The sequence below is a fragment of the Geospiza fortis genome, unplaced genomic scaffold (genome assembly GCF_000277835.1).
Source record: "Geospiza fortis unplaced genomic scaffold, GeoFor_1.0 scaffold319, whole genome shotgun sequence".
NCBI lineage: Eukaryota > Metazoa > Chordata > Aves > Passeriformes > Thraupidae > Geospiza > Geospiza fortis.
In genome coordinates, this window is record NW_005054576.1 from 463,370 (window position 1) to 471,519 (window position 8,150).

The 8,150-nt window shown below is 42.1% G+C and overlaps 1 protein-coding gene across 1 annotated transcript in view; it reads left to right on the plus strand.

The window, feature by feature from the left end:
• The window catches only part of FBXO16 (F-box protein 16), a 31,128-nt gene that overhangs the window by 10,298 nt on the left and 12,680 nt on the right, over positions 1-8,150 (plus strand). Inside the window, exon 3 of the mRNA XM_005429788.2 lies at positions 3,430-3,465. Within this exon, the coding sequence (XP_005429845.1) occupies positions 3,430-3,465 (36 nt within the window). The remainder of the gene's footprint in view (positions 1-3,429; positions 3,466-8,150) is intronic.

The window sequence follows — 8,150 nt, forward strand, 5'->3', positions numbered from 1 at the left end:
GGAGCTCCCTGCAGTCTCCATCCTGGGAATTTGGGAGAGGATTTGGGCAGGAATTGAGGTCTGAGGCAGAAGAGCCCCCGGTGGCATTTGCAGCGAAGGATGGAGGGATTTTGCAGCCACTTGAGCATCTCTAAACCCCCTGAAGCCGTGGATGTGAGGCAGCAGATCCCAAAATCATCCTGCAGTGTCGGAACCCAGGACGCTGCTCTGGCTGCCCTGGAGGACTCGAGACCCTGGCAGGGGACTCAGAGACCTTGGCACGGAGTCAGACACCTGTGATTTTGATTTTAACGCTTGGAAAAAACAATTACCAACTTTGTGTGAAGAGTTACAAGCCATAAGGGTTTGAGTAGAATGACAGTGAATTTGTCGCGGGGTGAAAAAGTAGAATTTTGGGGTTTTTAGAATGGGGGTTCAAGAGGCAAGATGGAGGAATCTGGGTGTGTCCTGTTTTTCTCTCTCTTCTCCTTGTTGTCCATCTTCTGCTGTGATGGTGGCACTTCTGGATTGGTTTAGAGTAGAAGCTCACTGTCTAACATAGGCGATAGGTATTGGAAAATTATTGTAAATAAAGTACACGTGGTTTTTAGTATAAAAAGATAACACTTCAGTATAAAAAGCTAACACAAGCGCGGTCAGTTTGCCATGAACCATCCTGCCAGACAGATCTCAGCAGGTCAGAGAAAGAATATATTAGATAAGAAAAAATAAACAACTTTGAGAACCAGAGCCAAGGAATTCTGCCTTCTCCAGTCTCGGGGCTGGGAAAAGGAGACTTTCCAACACCTCAGGGTCATCTCGACACCAGAGAGCTCGTCACTGGAGCACTCCATGGGTGTAGCTCCTTGGAGGAGAGGACATGGCCTTGATTACTACACCAGATTTGGGCCATTCTGTTGCTAATTAGCGCTCCCAGGTGCCTGGAGAGGCAGGACTTTGGGAGAGCCTCAGCTCAGATGTGTCTCCAAGAACGCTGCAAGCAAATCCGCCATCTGCCTTTGATCAAAGACCATAAACAGCTCCCTCCTCCCCGGACTCCTCCAACCCAAATCTCACATCTCTGACTACTCATCACTTCCTTGGGGCAAATCCTTTTTTTCCAAATTCAGCTCGTGAGGTTTGTTGGGGTTTTTTTCGGGTTTTTCCAACGCAAATAAAGCCAGTAATAACTGTCAAGGCGCAAATAAAAGAAATGTCATTTTCCAGCCCTCAACAGAGACTCTCCTGCTGGGAGAGACAGAGCTGGAGCTGCAGCAGACACCAGCACTGATAATGTTCCTCTCTGCAGGAACCACCTCCGAGCAAGAGCCCGTCTGCTGTTGATAATGACCCAGCGCCTTTTCCCGCTTAATCACCGTTTTATAAGCCTGGCTTTCCCCCTCCTCCTCTTTGATCTGTCTGCTGGAAAAATCGCTTCCAGCATTCCCTCCCTTGCCAGGTCACCACTGAAGGCGGGGCCGTGGCGGCGGGGGAGCCACGTGTTGGTGCTTTGGGGTCCGGCTCCCTCTGGATAAAGGTCAAGATCAGAAATCCTCCTCTGGATTTGGATCCGGATCGTCCTCGGCGGGAGCTGTCGCTGCAAAGTGGCCGGGGAACAAAGGCTGCTCCTGAAGGTTTTGATGGGTTGGGATTGGATCCTGCAGGATTTCAGGCACTCAAGTCGGGATTTATGGAATTTCTGAATTAACGAGGTGGGAAGATCAGCTTCTGGGGCACGTCCCATCACTGCGTGGCCAGGAGAGAAGAATTCCCATGGATCCAGGTTGGGAGAGTTTGGGGGGTTCGGCCAGAGAAGAGAACGATCCAGGGAGAGCTCAGAGCCCCTTCCAGGAGCTGGAAATGTTCACCTGGAGACGTGAACGACCCTCAGAGCCCTTCCAGAAGCTTTGGGTGTTCATCTAGACCCTCAGAGTCCATTCCAGGAGCTGGGAATGTTCACCTGGAGAAAAGGACACTCAGAGCCCTTCCAGGAGCTGGGAATGTTCACCTGGAGATGAGAATGACCCTCAGAGCCCTTCCAGGAGTTTGGGGTGTTCATCTAGACCCTCAGAGTCCTTCCAGGAGCTGGGAATGTTCACCTCAAGAAAAGAAAGACCCTCAGAGCCCTTCTAGGGACTCTTCCAGGAGCTTTGGGTGCTCACCTGGAGAAGGGAAGGCTCAAATGAGACCTCAGAGTCAATTTCAGGATCCAAATTTTAAAAATGGATTTATGGAATAAATCCATATAAAATATGGACATATCCAAATCAATAAAAATTGAATAAATCAATATAAAATATGGAAATATCCAAATCAATAAAAATGGATTTATGGAATAAATCCATATAAAATATGGAAATATCCAAATTTTAAAAATGGATTTATGGAATAAATCCATATAAAATATGGACATATCCAAATCAATAAAAATTGAATAAATCAATATAAAATATGGAAATATCCAAATCAATAAAAATGGATTTATGGAATAAATCCATATAAAATATGGAAATATCCAAATTTTAAAAATGGATTTATGGAATAAATCCATATAAAATATGGACATATCCAAATCAATAAAAATTGAATAAATCAATATAAAATATGGAAATATCCAAATCAATAAAAATGGATTTATGGAATAAATCCATATAAAATATGGAAATATCCAAATTTTAAAAATGGATTTATGGAATAAATCCATATAAAATATGGACATATCCAAATCAATAAAAATTGAATAAATCAATATAAAATATGGAAATAATCCAATCAGTAAAAATGGGTTTATGGAATAAATCCATATAAAATATGGAATTATCCAAATAAAAAAATGGGTTTATGGAATAAATCCATATAAAATATGGACATATCCAAATCAATAAAAATTGAATAAATCAATATAAAATATGGAAATATCCAAATCAATAAAAATGGATTTATGGAATAAATCCATATAAAATATGGAAATATCCAAATTTTAAAAATGGATTTATGGAATAAATCCATATAAAATATGGAAATATCCAAATCAATAAAAATGGATTTATGGAATAAATCCATAAAAAATATGGAATTATCCAAATAAATAAAAATGTATTTAGGGAATAAATCCATATAAAATATGGAAATATCCAAATCAATACAACTGGATTTATGGAATAAATCCAGCACAGGGGTTTGGGAATGATTAAGGAATTGGAGAACGTGATGTTTAGGGAGATTCTGGAATCTCCATCCAATAAAATACCCAAAACTCAAGATCACTCCTTTAGCTGATCCTATCAGGGAGTTTGGATTAAAGGATCTCCATAATTTTTTTTTTTCCAAAATCATCCATTCAGTGATTCCATTGATATTTTGTGTTTTTCAAGCTGGATTTTCCTCAGCACGTACTGAGTCCCCTCTAAATACTCAATTTTCTTTTTTTTTTTTTTTGGTGTTTTATAGGTATTTGAAGAAAGAAGAGCCCTGCTTGGAAAATGGGTAAATTTTCTCTTTAAACAAATACTTGCTACAGGCAGATTTTGGAGGTGATCAGGAGTTTATCTCGTGGGAATGTAAAATTTCTCCTCTTTGGAAAAAGGGATTGGCTTTCCCCGATGCGACTGCTCTGCTTTTGAGGAGAGTAAAGGTGTCAGCTCCCTCAGTTCCCACATCCCGTAAGCGTTGAAGCTGGGAAATCAGATTCCATCCTTGGAATGAGCTGAAACGAGATTAAAAAACCCCAGGAAAGGTCTGTGATGTCTTCAGAGGAGATGCTGGATGTTCAGATGCTTCCATGGCCCGCTGGAGGGTCTTTGAAATCAGCAATAAACGACATTTTATCTACCAAGGGCACACAGAGATTGGTTTGGGTTGGAACTGATTATTCTTTGTGCTCAATAAGTCACTTGTGGGATTTATTTTTTGCATCTCAGGTGGTCTTTACAGGCAAATATTTTGATTTTAAGGATTATTTGTCTTTGTAGGAAATAATCTTCCCGTAATTTGTCATGTTTTGATAATAAGGAATTTCAGGGAAATGAAATAATTGAGTGATTATTGTTCAAAAATCAGCTTTTAATGGGACAGGCAGCCAGTGGAAAACACAAAACCCATCTCTTGGAAATTGCTGGATGTTTAAAAACGCCAAAATCAGGGAAAATCCTTCCTCCAACCACTCTCACAAGTGCTGAACCATCTGGGAAAGGGAGAAATCTCAGAAAGCTCCCGGCTGGATTTTCCACCTTGGCTCCCATGACCTTCTCCAAGCGAAATTGGGAAATTTCAAATGGAATTCAAAATTTCAAATGGAATTCAAAATTTCTAAATGGAATTCAAAATTTCAAATCTCTAAATGGAGCTGCTGGAGCTGGGATTTCCTGGCTGGGATCACACTCAGGGCAGCTGCAAAGGATTGATTCTCAAACTGGAAGGTTCAAACCTGTCCCAACTCCTGTCAAGCATTTTTAGGGATATCCAGGTGATGGAACAGAAAAGAAATGCTCATTTAATGGTTGGATTCGATGATCCGAGAGCTTTCCCAACCTTGGTGATCCCCAGATTCTATCTGCAGACAATGCCAGGCTTGGAGGGGTTTCCTGAATTTTAGAATTTTTTTGGGGGGGGTTTAAAAATTTTCAGGGGTTTCCTGAATTTTAGAATTTTAGGGGTTTTCCTGAATTTTAGAATTTTTTAGGGGGTTTAAAAATCAGGCTGGAAAGGTCTGCAGCTGGATGAGGGGGAAGGAAAAGTGCTGCATGAAAGAGTGACACCAAAAATTTCACATTTGGGAGAATCTGAGGATGCAGCAGCTCTGCAGAAAAAATCACTGGGAGTGAGGGTGGATCACAAACTGAATATGGGCTGAGAGTTTTAAATAAAGGGAAATATTCCAAAGGCAGAGTCACTGCCAGTTCTGCTCCTTGCATTTTGGGAAAGCTGGGAACAAATCAGAGGAGCGACCAGGTCCAGAAAGTGTGGAAGAAGATGGAGAAGAGGTGTAAAAACTTATTTTAATCAGACACAGGAGAAGTCAAAAAAGAGGAAGGGAGTGATCTGATCCTGGGCTCACATTGCAATTATGGAGACACAATTTAGACACAAGCAAAATCCAGAGAATTCCCTGCCGGAACAGCTTTATTTGGTTTTCCAAATAAAGTTTGGGTTAAACTTGAGATGTTTATTTATTTGTTTATTTAATCCTTGCATGCACCCAGGGATTTTAATTTTCATTTTGTTATTTTTTTTTGGTGCCACAGGACATCTTTGATGTCTCTCCCAGGGCATTGTGGTGCATAAAACACAGGTGGAGGAACAAGGAATGAGGTGACCTGAAGGGATTGAATTTCTGTTTCTGTGCTCCTCACAGGAGGGTGCAGCCAGGCAGGAAAAATCCTTTCTTCCCTTTTTGCAGGGAATAAAGGACAGGACAAGAGGAAACAGCCTCAAGCTGTGCCAGGCTGGACAGCAGGAGGAATTTCTCCATGGAAAGGGTGGTCAGGGAGGTTTGGAGTCCCCGGGGAAGGCCTGGATGTGACATTCGGTGCTCTGGGCTGGTGACAAGGTGGGGACCAGTCACAGGTGGGACTTGGTGGTCTTGGAGATCTTTTAGAACCCAAATAATTCTGTGATTCTGTGATTTAACCTCTCGTTTGTCCTTGTGTCACCTCTCCGATCAGCCCCACCACCCTGGAGGAGCGTCCCTCACCCGGGAGGGCTCAGTTCCACACAGAGAGGTGACACAAGGACAAACGAGAGGTTAAATCACAGAATCACAGAATTATTTGGGTTCTAAAAGATCTCCAAGGCCACCAAGTCCTACCTGTGACTGGTCCCCACCTTGTCACCAGCCCAGAGCACTGAGTGCCACATCCAGTCCTTCCCTGGGGACTCCAAACCTCCCTGATCAGCCCCACCACACGGTGGGGATCAGTCACAGGTGGGACTTGGTGGTCTTGGAGGTCTTTTAGAACCTAAATAATTCTGTGATTTAACCTCTTGTTGGTCCTTGTGTCACGTCTCTGTCCCAGGTGAGGGATGCTCCTCCAGGGTGGTGGGGCTGATCAGAGAGGTGACACAAGGACCAACAAGAGGGTAAATCACAGAATTATTTAGGTTCTAAAAGACCTCCAAGACCACCAAGTCCCACCTGTGACTGATCCCCACCGTGTGGTGGGGCTGATCAGGGAGGTTTGGAGTCCCCAAGGAAGGACTGGATGTGGCACTCGGTGCTCTGGGCTGGTGACAAGGTGGGGACCAGTCACAGGTGGGATTTGATGGTCTTGGAGGTCTTTTCCAACCCAAATAATTCTGTGATTCTGTGATTTAACCTCTCGTTTCTCCTTGTGTCACCTCTCTGTGGAACTGAGCATCGTTTCTATTTTAACATTTTGTTATACCCCAAAACTCTCTTCACCACACAGCTTAAGAGAATGAATCCAGCATTACTTTCTAACACAACACATGTAATATTCATTTGAATATTTGCGAAAATCCAAACATAAAATCCACACATTTTTCACAACACGGACCCAGCGCGGGCTGATGTCACCCGATCCCCGCGGTGACATTGTTCTGGGGAAGGCCCCGAGAGGGGAAAGGCTGCGGGCAGAGGGAAGAGGAGAAGCCAGGGGAATCCAGTCCGACTGGTTGGGCGGCTGAAATCCATCCAAGGGCAGGATCCGTGCAGGAAGCAGCCAAATGTGGGATGGGGACTCGTTCATGCTGGAATAGAGACAAACCGTGCCAATTTAACCCCTTGGCTGCTGCTGCTGGGTGGGGAGGAAATCCATTGGAGCAAAGATTTGGGGTGGGGAGGAAGCAGAGGGAAAAAAAATAATCTGCGTTTCTAATCTGCCTTTTGAATTCTGTTCCTAATTTCATTCTGACAGGGAAAAGAAGGGACACTGGACATTAAACTAGAAATTTACCCATAATAATAAATATACATATTTCTATATATATAAACTGTCAATTTACCCATAATAATAAATAGATCTATTTCTGTATATATAAACTATAAATTTACCCATAATAATAAATATATATTTCTCTATATATAAACTATACATTTACCCATAACAATAAATAGATCTATTTCTGTATATATAAACTATAAATTTACCCATAATAATAAATAGATCTATTTCTATATATATAAACTATAAATTTACCCATAATAATAAAAACCAGCCGGTGCTGTGGCACAGGTTTAAACGGAATTTAAAGCAGGCTGAGGAGGATGGAAGGGATTAATTCCCCCGCTGGCAGGGCGGGAAGGGTTAATAAGGAGCAGCCCTTCCGTCGGCTGGGAAGTGAAGCTGGATTTGTTTTGACTGCTTCACTTAATCTCTTGACGTGGAAGAGACTGAGCCAGCTACTCCCCCCTCCCCGGGGCTCACACAGAAATTCATCAGCGCAAATTGGCGATCAGGGATTGTTTGAACGAGCAGAGGATGCGGCTGCGATCAGGGGTGGGGAGCAGAAGTTTTCCCCCTTCGTGCGACAGGGAAAATCTTCAATCTCAAGGGGTTTCAAACCTTTTGTTTCAAGCCAAGGGTGAGGAGGGGACAGGCAGAACCTCCTCTGTCCCCCTCTGGTACATCTTTGATTTTATTCCCAGGGAACATTTCTAAATCCCAAATCCCCAGGTTCTCCTTCGGTTTTCCCTTAACACCCTGCTAATCATCATTAGAATTGAAAGTTCTATGAAAAACAGGGGTTTTAAAAAAGGGAATATTCCTTAATTCACTGTGCCCAAAAAGACAGGGAGCTTTTTTCTTGTAGTTATGATATTTTTTTGAAAAATCTTTTTTTTTAAGATTTTTTTTTCCTCTTGAGAAGCTGAGAAGCCTCAAGAACAAAATGTAAATAATAATTATTTGTTGCTGTGGACTGCAAGAGGTGGATCTGTGATTGGTATCATGTGGTTGTTTTTAATTAATGGCCAATCACAGTCCAGCTGTCCAGACTGTCTCAGTCAGTCACAAACTTTTATTATTACTTTTTTTTTATTTTTAGCTAGCTTTTTGATGAAATCTTTTATTCTTTTAGTATAGTTTTAATGTAATATATATTATAAAATCATAAATTAAGCTTTCTGAAACACAGAGTCCACATTCTCGTCTCTTCCCTGATCCTAAAACCCCTGCGAACAGCCAGCACATTTTCTATTTGGCTTTTCATCT